At 46.4% G+C, this 15,177-nt stretch overlaps 1 protein-coding gene across 5 annotated transcripts in view; it reads left to right on the top strand.

Annotated features, from left to right (window-relative positions):
- LOC146201292 (ubiquitin carboxyl-terminal hydrolase 4-like) overlaps positions 1-15,177 on the top strand; it is a 158,412-nt gene that overhangs the window by 69,534 nt on the left and 73,701 nt on the right. For all 5 annotated transcript variants that reach the window (XM_084595751.1, XM_084595749.1, XM_084595748.1 and 2 more), the window contains exon 9: positions 12,741-12,934. In XM_084595751.1, the coding sequence (XP_084451877.1) occupies positions 12,741-12,934 (194 nt within the window). The remainder of the gene's footprint in view (positions 1-12,740; positions 12,935-15,177) is intronic.

The following is a 15,177-nucleotide window of genomic DNA, read 5'->3' as shown; positions in this document are numbered from 1 at the left end:
TTCCTACTGCTAGAATTTGTGTTTTTCTCAATTAACTCTTTAACAGACATTTTCTTTCTCTCAACACATTTATTTCAGACAAAATAGTACCGCATTTACTCGCATAATACTCGCACTTTTTTTCGCGGAAAATTGATGCTAAGTTGGGGGGTGCGATAATTATGCGGGAAAAATTGCCGCACGAATGTTTTGGAGTGCTAAAAGCAAATTTAAACCAGTGTGAATCAGAATTCTTAAGCCAGCTACTGTAAATATAACCAAAACATTACTTTCAAGCAGAACTTATCCTTGTTATAAAAGTACAGGGTCGCCAAACGCACAAATTGCTAAAGCACTTTTATTTGCCGCACGCAGCCTCATCACTCCCCGCGTTTCGTGGTACAATGCTCACAGCAGTCCATACAGTTCTACTCTTGATCAGAGACTTGACCCGAGTCCATATCAATCGCCGTCTCCAGAGTGTACTACACAGAACTTGTTGACGCTGAAGTGCCTGCTGGCAGTGCGGTTACTATTTTGTAGCGCATACTCGAAAGCTTTCAGCTTAAAAGCAGCTGTATAACTTGCGTACCGCCCCATCGCGATGCGGCACCAGGAAGACGGTAGACGGTGGAACAAAGCAAGGAACACGGATGGAACAAAGGCACAATGACAATGAGACGCGGAGACACCTCGCAAAATGGCGACGACTACGAGCATCATGGAGGTGAAAAAAAAAAAAAGATGAACACGCTATCGCTGCCTGGTAGTGCGTGCACACAACGAGGCCAGCTAGGTTCAGTAGCGCTCCAAAGATGGCGCTTGTTACTACTAGCAGATGACTCACGTGGTGGTAATCTTGGTAGTGCGATGATTATGCGAGGAAAAAAAATCTAATTTTTGATACCCAATGTTGGGGATGCGAGCAATACGTGAGTGCGAGCATTATGCGAGTAAATACGGTATCTCTGTCACTGACTGTCAAAAATTTTGTTTTGTGTAAGCCTTACTCTTCGCAAACCGAAAACGGAGTGGCACAAAGCGCACGATGAGCTAGGCGAGCATGTTGGGAGCTGGCAGTCAGCGTGTGATGAGCCTGACTCTTCCAACTGATTCGGCAGTTGCCACTCCCATTCACTCTTCATAGCCCCTTGCTTTGCAAAGACTAGTTAATTTAATTTTTTTTCCCTACAACAGTCACAGATTGGACTTGTTTATTGATTTTTCTCTTCAGCCCTTGGAGATGCAGAAATCAGGCACATTGAGTCTAGAGAATTCTTCCTCTCCCCTGTTGGGACTTGTAGTGATCTTCTCGAGTGGCGCCTTGACACCTGGCATACATTACTAAAGTCTTGTGTACCAGAGGTTTCATGTACTGTAGCAAATGGGTTGGCGTATTTTGCACACTTGTTTTTCATGTTTTTCATATTGAATATATTCTGAGCCACCTCTGGAACAATTGTCTTTATTCCAGGACGTATCTGGAACTCTGTGGGCAATCTTCAGAACACTGGCAAGTGATGATGATGGGTATATACAGGTTGAAGAGGTGAAAGTTTGCGCACAGCACTTGCACAGATCCCGTCCCCAAGAAAGATAACGGCAGGTTATCGCTGCGCAGCACCTTGGCGCACTGCCAAGAAATGTGTAGTGAACCGTGACAGCGCGAAACGGAGGGATGCACCAACCACTCACGCCTTTATTCATTTTTTTTTTTTCTTTTTTTTCAGATTCGTAGGCACAAATCGGGGCTGGGTGGGTTCATTATGCGAGCGAGTTCGGTAGGTGACTAAATATGGTACATTTACTGTAATACAAATGGTTCTTGTCAGTCTTTTTGAGGCCATTCGATAATTCGAACTCTTTTCCCGGTCCCATAAAGTTTGAATTAACGAGCTTTTACTGCACAGTAAAAGCTCGTTAATTCGAACTTCACGGGACTGGAAAAAAATTTTGAATTATACGATGTTCAAATTATCAAATTGCCTCGAAAATTTGACAAGAACCATCTGTATTACGGTAAATTTACCTTATTTCCTCGTGTAAAGAACCCACTCACATAATGTACCCACTCACCTGCAATGCTTGCCTAAGAATATGAAAAAAAAAAAAGCGTCAGCCGTTAGCACATCCCTCCGTTTCGCGCCGGCACGGTCCACAATGCATTTTTAGGCAGTGCACCAAGATGCTGTGCAGCGATAACATAGCAATGTGTTTTTCTTTTGTCATTGGCTCTAGCAAAGGGGGAAGCGAACTTAGCAGAGTGCCAGCGCTTGTTCGGTTGTGCAAGCCTCGTTTTCAGTATGTTCGCTTTATCATGCCTTAGGTGATTGGGGCAGGCGCAGTCTACAGCCATGGGCGAACGATGGGAGATCGTGGTGTCCAGCTCGCATCCAGCTGCACAAAAGGAGCTGGTGGGCTGGGCTCAAAGAGTTGCTGAGAGCCACAATCTTCCAGCCACCATAACGTGATATCGAGCCGACCCATCAGTATAGACAGTAATAAGACTCAAGAATCAATAAACATTTTCACCACCACCATAGCAGCAAACACCTTTTGAAGTGGACGATGCTAAAAGCCGGCGTCATGACGGCGGCCGACCGCGTTGACGGCCAATGGATGGAAGGGTGGACGACTCGCAAGAAAAAACAAACAAACAAAAATCCCGCATAACCCATAGCACCCCTCTGAAGTCATAGCCTTTCATGGGCGTTTGCTCGGACTGCACCGGCAGTGCTTATCCGTTCTGAATTAACAGGGCTCGAATTAACAAGTACAGTTGACCCCGGATATATCGAACTCGAAGTGGATTGCAGAATAGTTCGATATATCAATAATACGATATACAGAAATCAGCTTGAGACGCCACTTGCAATCGTGAAAAATGATACTTTATTTGTCATGTAATCAACCCACTCGCATAATGAACCCACTCTCCACTTTTGCCCCCGAGATTCTGAAAAAAAAAAAAAAGCGTTCGGTGGCGCGTCCCTCCGTTTCGACCGTCGCATCCACAGCTCGTTTATTGGCAGCGTGCCAAGATGCTGCGCAGCAATAGCATCACGGCGTGTTTATCTTTTGACTATACTTTTCATAGATCCTGCAGTGGCAGGGAGCGAACTTGGCGGAGTTCCCTTGATGGCTTGGTTGCAAAAGCCTGGTTCGATTTATCGCGCCGCGCTTCAGTCGGGTGTAGTACAAAGCCACAAAATCATTGGAAAGCGGGATAGCTGCATATGCCGTTTGAAGCAAACAATGCTAAAAGCCGGTGTCATGATCACAGCTGACGCGTGCTTTTGTTGATTCATAGATGCAAGAATCAACGACTCTCGCAAAAGAAAAAAAAAGGGCTGTTTCTCAACGTCCGCAGCTGCCATAGCATACGCTACGTCGCACGTTCAGGACAACGGCAAGGATGAACGACTGTCGCAAAAAGAAAAAGAAAATATCTGCAGTTAGAGCGTTCACAGCACACACTGGAGACGCCTCTGCCATGGCTGAGCTGGTTTGTCCGCACATGCATAGTGCGTGCCGTGCCCTCTCATTCCTTCCGTGCGTGGCTTGAAAATGTCACGTGGCAAACGGCCAAGGGTGATGCGATCGTCTTTGGGGAAGGCGCACCACCGTTCAATGCGTGGTGCAAAGTTCGATATATTGAACGACCGGTGAAATTGAGTTCGATATATGACGCAGCTTTCCTATACTTTTACATGGGATTTTCAAGGGGATATTCCGTGAGTGCGATATAACTAAAATTCGAATTATCCGGATTCAATATATCCGGGTTCGACTGTATTTAGTTGCAAGTTTCGGAGGTTGCGCAGTAGAGAGAGTAGGCAGCCGCGGCCGCCAACCCTACCCTCCTGCGCCTCCGCGCCTGTCATGGTGCTATTTAGGCGTTACCTACTCTTTCATGGTTCTATGTGGTTTCATCTTCTGTTTTCGTTATGAACGCGCGCAGCCTCTATCTACGCCGCTCTTTCGCTGAGGGCTTTTTTTTTTTTGCCACGCGTTGCGCGCTAAGCCGCCCATATGCAGCGGCACACAGTTCAAATTATCCTTTGCGGAACCTACTCGCATTTGAATTAGCAAGCGTTTTTGTACACAGACCTCTATGGAGCTTGGCCGGACCAAGTTGTGTAGTTTGAATTATTCGATAATTCGAATTATCGAGCTTCGAATTAACGAGCTTTCACTGTACCTGATAGGTTGTTGGCAGCTCAGGTTTGAGGTGTACGATGATGTGGAAGACAGTCTTGCAGGTTCTCTTCAACTCTTACTAGTGAGATGCATGTGCTCTGACCAGATGTCTACATTTCATGCATTTTTCTACTGGAGACTGTTGTAAAGCTTGAAACAAAAGTCAAAAGGCCAGCTGCTTCCTGGTTGCTTATATTTTTCAAATGCTGGAGACGGCGAAAGCAGTTTCCTGAAGATATGCTGCAAAACCTGATGCTTACAACCTTACCATTGACAAACTACTAAGCATTGAATAACACGATCTGTCGGGCTAGTTGGTAACGATCCATATGTATCAGCAGCGCGAACACAATCAGAGGAAAAGAAGACTAAGATAGGACAGAGCGCTGAACTTGCAACTTTATTAGAGGAAACTGAAACCCGCACTTATATGCACACCGAGAAAAACACCCACCAGGGGGAATTATCACGGCGACGTGACCGTCAGGGCGCACGAGTGAACTGATAAAAACACACGTGTCCGGGACATCAAAAGATTACACGAGGAGCATCATGAAAAACACGCAGACAAACCTTTTCGTGAAATGACGCACTACGGGCATGTGTAAACAAGAATGGAAAAACAGGGTTGGGGGCGGGCAATGACGGAAGGAAACAAAGGAAAAAACAGAGAAGAGGGGCGCGTTTTATTAAAAATATGGGAAGGCGAAAAGCGGTAACAAAGGTTAGCAATACGAAGGAAGAGCGCCAACAATTAACACGGCTAAAGGAAAAAAAGTGAGGGGTGTGCTTCTAAAATCTAGGTGAGATCAGATGCCGCCAGAGAGAAAGGTGAATTCTTTTTCAGATAGTGAGATAGATGGGGTGCTTACGCAGCCTTCCTTAAGACCTGAGATGTAGGCGGCCTCAACAATTTCGCGCGTCGGTTGATTCTTATGTTTCTTCAGGATGGTTGTCTTCTTGAAACTGGGGGTGCATTTCTTTTTGCTGTCACATCCCCGACAGTGGGCGGGTAAGTTTTTTAAAAGGGCCCCGGATAAATCTTTCTTATGCTCCATTAATCTCTCATTTAAACATCTCCCTGTTTGGCCTATGTAAGCCTTACCGCATGTTAAAGGAATTGAATAAACGACGCCCTCCTCGCAGGCCGCGAGAGGGTCGCGATGCCTGGTTGTACAGCCACTAATCTTTTTCTTATTATTGACTTTGTTACACAGGCTTGAGAGGCGCAGTGGGGCTGAAAAGACTACTTCGACGCCTGATTTTTTACCAATTTTTTTCAGATTGTGTGATATTTGATGCAGGTACGGCACAACAGCAACCCTTTTGTTCCGCGGTCGGGCCTCATTTGGAACGTCACATTCGTGCTTCATACCTTTCAGGATTATTTCTGCTACAGATGCAAGGAGAGATTGCGGGTAACCTGATTGCGTCAGCCTCAACACTTGGTTGGAAAAACTAGCCTGCAGCTTGTGTTCACAGGATTTTGTGAGTGCGTTTTTAAAGGTTGACTTTACTATGTTTCTTTTGACCAGTTTTGAATGTGCTGAGTCGTAGGGCAGAATGGGTTTTTTGGCTCTTGGTTCAAATGACCAGCACACGTGGTTCTGTCCGAAAAAAACTTTTAACTCCAAAAACCTGATGGCGTTGTGTTCTGGGAATTCATGCGTAACTTCAAGAGGGGAAATAGTCCTCGAAACAACTTGGAGAACTTCATCTGCTTTTGTTTGAAATGCTTCAGGGATGCAATCTAAGAGAACCAGGAAGTCGTCAACATAGCGGAAAATTTTGAGAACGCTTGAAGACTCGAGCTGGTCCTTCAAGGATCTGTCGTGCATGGCCAAGAAAAGGTCACTCAAAATGGGGGCTATGCATGAACCTATACATATGCCTTGTTTCTGAATAAATCTGCAGCCGTCCCACTCAGTAACTGTCGATTTTAGGTAAGTGCACAATACTTCAATGAAGCCGTCCACAGTTGCACCACACTCATTTTGGAAGGCCACCACACCGTGTCTATCTATGGCATCACGAACACATTCTATGAGGTCAGCCTGCGGGATGGAATAAAACAGGTCTTTTATATCAATGGAGAAGCCATTGAACGTCTTTGTGCTGTTCTCATGCAGGAACCCGATTACTTCTGCGGTGTTTTTTACAAGGAAGGGGTCATCAACAGTGAGCCGCTTGAGGTTGCCTTGTAGAAACCTGGCAACTTCTTTTTGCCAGGTCAATCTTTCGGACACAATCACACGCAAAGGGCATCCAGCTTTATGCGTTTTTGCTGTAAAAAACATTTCCAGACAGCCTGTCTTTTTTCCCTGTATTGAACGAGAAAGATTCTCTAAATTCAAGCGTTGGCATAGCTTCTTTGCATTGACCATGGTCAGGCAAGTTTCTCGCCTCGCCCCAGCGGCGGAAGCGGATCGTTGTACCGCGGACGGAGTGGACCTGGTCACGCGTTGTAACGCCGTTAGGCATAGGTTCCCAATTAAGAAGACTGTTTCACACCTGATTAAGAAGAATTTGTCATTGTTAACCGCTGACAAGGAAGGAGGGTTTGCCGTCCTACCGAAACGCGTATTCAGGTCAAAGGCCGCGGAAGCAGTCCAAACAAATTTTGTAAAATGCAGAACGTCTGAAACAAAACTAAGAAGCAATGCAAAGAAGCTATGCCAACGCTTGAATTTAGAGAATCTTTCTCGTTCAATACAGGGAAAAAAGACAGGCTGTCTGGAAATGTTTTTTACAGCAAAAACGCATAAAGCTGGATGCCCTTTGCGTGTGATTGTGTCCGAAAGATTGACCTGGCAAAAAGAAGTTGCCAGGTTTCTACAAGGCAACCTCAAGCGGCTCACTGTTGATGACCCCTTCCTTGTAAAAAACACCGCAGAAGTAATCGGGTTCCTGCATGAGAACAGCACAAAGACGTTCAATGGCTTCTCCATTGATATAAAAGACCTGTTTTATTCCATCCCGCAGGCTGACCTCATAGAATGTGTTCGTGATGCCATAGATAGACACGGTGTGGTGGCCTTCCAAAATGAGTGTGGTGCAACTGTGGACGGCTTCATTGAAGTATTGTGCACTTACCTAAAATCGACAGTTACTGAGTGGGACGGCTGCAGATTTATTCAGAAACAAGGCATATGTATAGGTTCATGCATAGCCCCCATTTTGAGTGACCTTTTCTTGGCCATGCACGACAGATCCTTGAAGGACCAGCTCGAGTCTTCAAGCGTTCTCAAAATTTTCCGCTATGTTGACGACTTCCTGGTTCTCTTAGATTGCATCCCTGAAGCATTTCAAACAAAAGCAGATGAAGTTCTCCAAGTTGTTTCGAGGACTATTTCCCCTCTTGAAGTTACGCATGAATTCCCAGAACACAACGCCATCAGGTTTTTGGAGTTAAAAGTTTTTTTCGGACAGAACCACGTGTGCTGGTCATTTGAACCAAGAGCCAAAAAACCCATTCTGCCCTACGACTCAGCACATTCAAAACTGGTCAAAAGAAACATAGTAAAGTCAACCTTTAAAAACGCACTCACAAAATCCTGTGAACACAAGCTGCAGGCTAGTTTTTCCAACCAAGCGTTGAGGCTGACGCAATCAGGTTACCCGCAATCTCTCCTTGCATCTGTAGCAGAAATAATCCTGAAAGGTATGAAGCACGAATGTGACGTTCCAAATGAGGCCCGACCGCGGAACAAAAGGGTTGCTGTTGTGCCGTACCTGCATCAAATATCACACAATCTGAAAAAAATTGGTAAAAAATCAGGCGTCGAAGTAGTCTTTTCAGCCCCACTGCGCCTCTCAAGCCTGTGTAACAAAGTCAATAATAAGAAAAAGATTAGTGGCTGTACAACCAGGCATCGCGACCCTCTCGCGGCCTGCGAGGAGGGCGTCGTTTATTCAATTCCTTTAACATGCGGTAAGGCTTACATAGGCCAAACAGGGAGATGTTTAAATGAGAGATTAATGGAGCATAAGAAAGATTTATCCGGGGCCCTTTTAAAAAACTTACCCGCCCACTGTCGGGGATGTGACAGCAAAAAGAAATGCACCCCCAGTTTCAAGAAGACAACCATCCTGAAGAAACATAAGAATCAACTGACGCGCGAAATTGTTGAGGCCGCCTACATCTCAGGTCTTAAGGAAGGCTGCGTAAGCACCCCATCTATCTCACTATCTGAAAAAGAATTCACCTTTCTCTCTGGCGGCATCTGATCTCACCTAGATTTTAGAAGCACACCCCTCACTTTTTTTCCTTTAGCCGTGTTAATTGTTGGCGCTCTTCCTTCGTATTGCTAACCTTTGTTACCGCTTTTCGCCTTCCCATATTTTTAATAAAACGCGCCCCTCTTCTCTGTTTTTTCCTTTGTTTCCTTCCGTCATTGCCCGCCCCCAACCCTGTTTTTCCATTCTTGTTTACACATGCCCGTAGTGCGTCATTTCACGAAAAGGTTTGTCTGCGTGTTTTTCATGATGCTCCTCGTGTAATCTTTTGATGTCCCGGACACGTGTGTTTTTATCAGTTCACTCGTGCGCCCTGACGGTCACGTCGCCGTGATAATTCCCCCTGGTGGGTGTTTTTCTCGGTGTGCATATAAGTGCGGGTTTCAGTTTCCTCTAATAAAGTTGCAAGTTCAGCGCTCTGTCCTATCTTAGTCTTCTTTTCCTCTGATTGTGTTCGCGCTGCTGATACATATGTATACTAAGCATTGCATTTCATTTCCATGCGCTGAGCACAATGTAAATATGACAGCGCATCTTCTAAATTTCTATGTTGCAGTGAGGATGCGACAGTTCAGCAGACAAAGACAATCGGACAACAGCAAGGCGTGCAGCTTGAAAAAGCTTGCTGAGCTCATGTAAGCCCCATATGCTGTTCTCGTAACTGAGAAAGGAGAACCTGAAAGAAGAACCAATAAAATTTGTTTCAAGCAGGCAAATGTTATATATGGGGCAAAATGAAGTGCCTGTGCCAGGCACGCCCATAGAAGTGCCAGCACAATGAGCGCTGAGAAAGGCTGCATCACGTGTAACAGTGAAACTATGTGGCTGCTCCTCGTGGTGCCATTCGATCGCTTTTCTTTAGGGGTGTGCGAATATTCGATAATTTCGAATATTCGATCGAATAGCACAGCATTCGATATTCGCTTCGAACCGAATTCTCGGTATTCGAAATTTCGACGTATTCGTCTCGCGCGAATTGTGTTTCTGGGACGCTCGCCCGCTTGCTTTGTGTGGTTTCGGTTTCTAGTAATGCTGCATAGATGGCTTTTTACGCGAAAGCGTATACAGGTCGTTAGCCCGAAAATTCGTCTGCCCCCCTCCTTTTTTTCTTTTTCAAGAGTTGCGGAAAAGATTATCCGACAGGACAGATGCAAAGATAAACACGCAGCCCTACCACGCTATCGCTTCATTCAGTCAGGTGACGAATCATGCGTACCGAACATGGGCAATCGTTCTCGGAGTGGCGAAAAATTCAGCGGCAGTCCGGAGACTCGATGTCGCCGAAGTGTATACTTACGTCAATGGGAAGGGCGCCTTTAGCGTGTGATAACGCCAAGCTTATTGCGCACCCGTGGAGCGTTATACTGCCGTGAACGCTCGGCATAGGGGAGGCTGCGGACTTAAAACGTGACTGCCGAACTTTAGTAGAACGAAATGATCGCATCCATCTGTGACAGGCGTCTTTCCTTGCGATTTTGACTGCTTGCGCGTTGATGGGAATGGAACGCCGTCGTGATCAGGGCATTGAGCCGTCTTCGGTGGTGTGCCGCACTTCGTCGCCGCAACTCAGGCACTCCGGTGCGCTGAAGGCTCAGAGCAATCTTGGAAGCGCGATGCTAAGTGCTGCTCGGAGGTACTATCGGGGATAATTTTGTCAGAACGCGCGATCGGTGCGAAAAACGTTTTGCTTACGGCACTAGAGTTTCGTACAGCCATTTCCATTCTTGCTCAAGGGGGTAGTAGTCTGGGAATGTAACCGGAACGATGTTACAATGCTTCGGCTTAATAAGGGAAGCAACACTCCAACAAACAGCAGCCGCGAGCTGCTAGTGAAATGCAAAAAAAAAAAATGCATCGTGCGACACGCCTTGTCAGAGTGACGGCATAGGCCGGGAAGAGCGCCAGTTTTCCGCACCCAGGAGACGCACAGCAGAGCCGACGTTTCCATACGAGCACCCCTCAGATAGCGAAATAGACGCGCCAACCTCCGGCCGCTAGGTGATGGCGATGCATTTGAGCCACGCGCGGCGCGTCCTGAGCACTTCTGTCCCCGATAGTACGGCCAACGTATCTATCGGTGGTGTGGGAGCCTTGGAGACGCGATGGTGCAGTGCTGCCAGTGCTGCTAGGAGGTCTGGTCAACCTATGTGCCATTTTAACTTCTTTGGACGCAGCAGTCTCATCGACGCAACTGAAAAGAAGACGCAACCCAAGCCCAAGAAGCGAGGATCCTAAACTATAGAAACGCAAGCAACGTATGTGGCAAGTGATTGTCTAGTTCACTGTTGGACATTCTACCCGTTCGACCACTGGTTCGATCGTTGGCACTATGGTCAGTGCGTCTACGAAAGGTAATCCAATATGGAACTACTTCATGAAAGTTGCCCCCGGCAATGAGGCTCGCTGCTTGAAATGCAAGGCCGTTTTGAAGACGCCAACGGGGACGACGACGACATTACAGACGCACTTGAAAAGAATGTGACGTGGTTGAAAATCTCACCGCACAAGAGTGGAAGCTACTAGCAGCATCAGTAAAGGTCCTGCAGCCGCTTGATCAGGCCACAACTGAACTCTCTGGGGATAGCTACCCAACTCTCTCACAAGTTATCCCGCTGCTTGAATGCACAAGGATCGTTCTTGCACAGCATTTGAATGATTATGATGCAGCATCAATTGCATCCAGCCTACTAAAGAGCATCAAGTCTAGATTTCCTGACATCAAGATGTCTCAGCTTCCAGCATTAGCCATGTTGGCTGACCCTAGGTACAAAGATGCATGCTACACTACCGAAGCTTAAAAGAAATGGGCGCTTGATCTCCTTGTGAAGGCAGCAGAAGAGACGCTGCTAGTGCATCAGCATGCTGAGGTTCCAAGCGGAGTCTGCGCATCTCCAAGACCTTCCATTTCGGGTGACTCTGTGTGGTGCGCCTTTGACAAATTTAGTTCCGATAAGAGCCGCCGACCACACCATACAGTGAAGAATGAAGTTGCCGAGTGCTTGAAAAGCCCCCTTCTTTCGCAGTCTGAAGACCCTTTGGCATGGTGGAAAACCAACGGCAGCCATCTGTACCCATCCATAGCACCACTTGCACGCAAATATCTTTCGATCCCAGCAACACAGACTACCAGTGAAAGGCTGTTTTCAGCTGCAGGAAACATTGCGCGCTGTCAGAGAGAGAACCTGCTCATCCGTCATGTAGAACAGCTTGTGTTTCTGCACGATAACATTTAGATTGGAGTATGCTGGGCTGTAAATGGCAGCTGTCACCGGAAGTGCAGGATGTCTTTTTTTTTCTTTACTGTTCTTCGTGCTCTTGCTGCAGTGTAGTGCAGTTACTACTATAGTTTCAGTTATTGGTTGTACTACTGGCACCGTTCTGTTATACTCTCATTTTTTTAAATTTTATCTCGAATTTCTTATTAGAAAGCCAGCAGTATCTTTATGTGTTATAACTTTTTATTACCAAGCCAGCAGAAATTGTTCATCACTCACTTTAGGTGCTTTCTTAAAATTTTGAAGTGTGGTTTTAAATAAAGCCTCAGTGCAGTATGTAATGGCATCGTGTATTGGGAAAATAAATGGCTTTGGAAATGCCTACTGTGATTCAGCCTCTTTTTAGTGCCAGAAGTACTATTCGAACTATTCGCTTCGAAATTATTCGAAAAAAATCACTATTCTCTTCGAACTCGCTTCGAATCAAAAAACCACTATTCGCACACCCCTACTTTTCTTCCATCTGGGCTGCCACACCGTATGAAGGGGATGATGATGGGCAGCTATGGTGCAGTTTCAGTTTATACCTGAATGTAATGCACATGCAACTTTAAGGCCCAGTTTCCCCGAAAAGAGTCTGTGGGAGGCAGTGCACGGCACATGATGCACATGTGAGATCTGACTGCTTCCTGCAGTGCAGGTGCAATGGTGTTGTGCCGGTTCTGCACCAGCAAGAACCCCCCTGAAGAAAGTGGGCTCCTATAAGGCAGCCTCAGTAATAGTGCTCAGAAGGCATCTTGTTGGTGCACTTTTTGTGCAGAAGCGTGTTACCTATTTTTTTCCCCTTTGACAGTGCCCAATCCCCCCGTGAGTGCCATTGCGTGGAGTCGCTGTGGTTCACAGTCGTGAAAGTTCTTATCTGAAGGACATGCAAAACAGTTCATCTTAAATGAGTTTTCTTTTTTTCTACCTTGAGTTCTAGAAGAAACCAAATGATGGCCTCCCATTCTTCATCTCAACCGTATGTAAGGCTGTGATAAAATCCGTAATTTGGGAAACCCTACCGGAGCAACGCGGGGCTTTTCAGTGCTGCTGTGCTGTGCTGTGCAGAGGTGACGTACGTGCCCGTGGGCGTGGCGCCACAGGTGAGGCGGTGCCTGGTACGACTCCCCAAGCAGGAGACTGTGGGCCGCCTGGTGGATGCCCTGCTTGCCCAGCTGGCGGAGGAGGAGCTGGAGCCTCCATTACACGGCATTGCCCTTGCCGAGATGGGTGACAATGGCCGCGTCTTCCAGAGGATCCTGGTATGCTCCGCTGCTGTCCATGGAGTGGGCTCTCAAAATTGAACAAAATGTTGCGGGCTAGTTGGTTCATCGCAAGGGGGAACAGCGCAAGCTGCACACGGACAGAAAAGGGGAGGACGAGACACACACAACGCTGACTTACAACTGAAGGTTTATTTCAGACACGTCAGTAAATATACAGTAGCATCAAGGGATACAACAGCAACCTAGTTAGAAACAGTCATCGCCACCAGAAAACATATAGGAAAACACAGATCATCCAGCCCCCGATGACACAATGCTCTTTAAGATGCGCAATGTTTAAGGCTTCAATAATTTCTCGCGTGGTTTTGTCATTGCACCTGCTTATCACGCTCGTGTTGCCCAACTCAGGTCTGCATTTGCAATCTCTGCAATGAATGCCCAGATGGCCTGAGATATGTTGCGTAACATTGTGATTGTGCTCAGACAATCTCTTGTTGAGGCATCTGCCGGTTTGGCCTACGTATGCTTGGCTGCAAGACAAGGGGATGGAATATACAACGCCCTAAGCACAGGAAACGAACTGGTCGCGATGATTAACGGTGCATCCTGTGTGCTTACGACCCATCTGGTTAATGCTCTTGCAGAGGCTTGACACGCGATCCGGAGCTGAAAATAAAATATCTATTCCTACTCTTTTTCCTATCTTTCTTAAGTTGTGGGAAATCCCGTGTACGTAGGGGATGAGCGCGATTTTGTCACGTCGAACACGGCTCGCGCTACACGCTCTTACACGAAATAGTTTCGGAGACGGAGACCTGGCAGAAGTCTGTTGCATCATTTTTACAGAGACAACTCAAGCTACTAACTGTTGACGACCCGTTTTTGGTAAAAAATGCAGGACCTGTGGTTGACTTTCTAAAAGCTAACTCCGAAATGACATTGACAGGATGTTCTATCGATGTAAAGGACTTGTATTATTCCATCCCCCATGACGGCTTAGTCAATTGCATTAAGGATTGTATCGACCAGCATGGAGCTATAAAATTTCAGAACGCGAGTTGCGTCTCAACTGCCGGCTTCCTTGAGCTACTGTCAACATACGCGAGATCCACCTTCGCGGAATGGAACGGTTCGCTTTTCATTCAGAAGAATGGCATCTGTATTGGATCATCCATTGCACCCTTCCTCTGGGATATTTACTTGGCCATGAAAGATAGAGCGTTACTCAAGTCCATTCAGGGAAGCAGTGTGAAACAAATCTTTAGATTTGTGGATGATTATCTTGTGTTGTTACAGTGTGAACAGGACGTCCTCTCTTCCGAAACTTCCAAAGTTCTTAGCAATTTTGCAAGCACTCTGAGCCCATTGATTGTCACTCTTGAACTCCCTACTAATGGCTTCATACGGTTCTTAGAATTGGGAATTTATTTTAACCCCGGTCACGTGTGCTGGGCCTTTGAGCCTCGAGCCAACAAATCACTTCTTCCTTTTGACTCAGCACACTCAAAGTTAGTTAGGCGCAGTATCATCAATTCATATTTTGACAATTAATTCAAAAAATCCTGCAACCACAAACTGGAAAAAAACCTTTTAACCCAGACGCGCCGATTACTACAGGCTGGATACCCGCTAACCCTCATATCCTCAGCGGCTGAGGCCTTGTCGAAAGCAAAAGAAAAAAAGAATCTGAGATAAGGGCAAGATCGTGGTCATCCCCTACGTACACGGGATTTCCCACAACTTAAGAAAGATAGGAAAAAGAGTAGGAATAGACGTTTTATTTTCAGCTCCGGATCGCTTGTCAAGCCTCTCCAAGAGCGTTAACCAGGTGGGTCGTAAGCACACAGGATGCACCGTTAATCATCGCGACCAGTTCGTTTCCTGTGCTCATGGCGTTGATATTCCATTCCCTTGTCTTGCGGCCATGCATACGTAGGCCAAACCGGCAGATGCCTCAACAAGAAATCGTCTGAGCACAATTACAATGTTATGCAACGTATCTTGGGCCATTTGGGCATTCATTGCCGAGATTGCAAATGCAGCCCTGAGTTGGGCAACACGAGCGTGATAAGCAGGTGCGGTGACAAAACCGCGCGAGAGATTATTGAAGCCTTACTTAAAGAGCATTGTGTCAGCACCCCCTCCATAGCCCTAATAGATAAAGAATTGCAGTTCTTATCGAGAGCTGGATGATCTGTGTTTTCCTGTATGTTTTCTGGTGGCGATGACTGTTTTTAACTAGGTTGCTGTTGTATCCCTCGATGCTACTGTATATTTAC

Source organism: Amblyomma maculatum, chromosome 2 (assembly GCF_055883805.1).
Source record: "Amblyomma maculatum isolate TAMU_Amacu chromosome 2, ASM5588380v1, whole genome shotgun sequence".
NCBI lineage: Eukaryota > Metazoa > Arthropoda > Arachnida > Ixodida > Ixodidae > Amblyomma > Amblyomma maculatum.
Note: the sequence above shows the minus strand (reverse complement) of the source record. Positions and strands in the feature narration are given on the sequence as shown.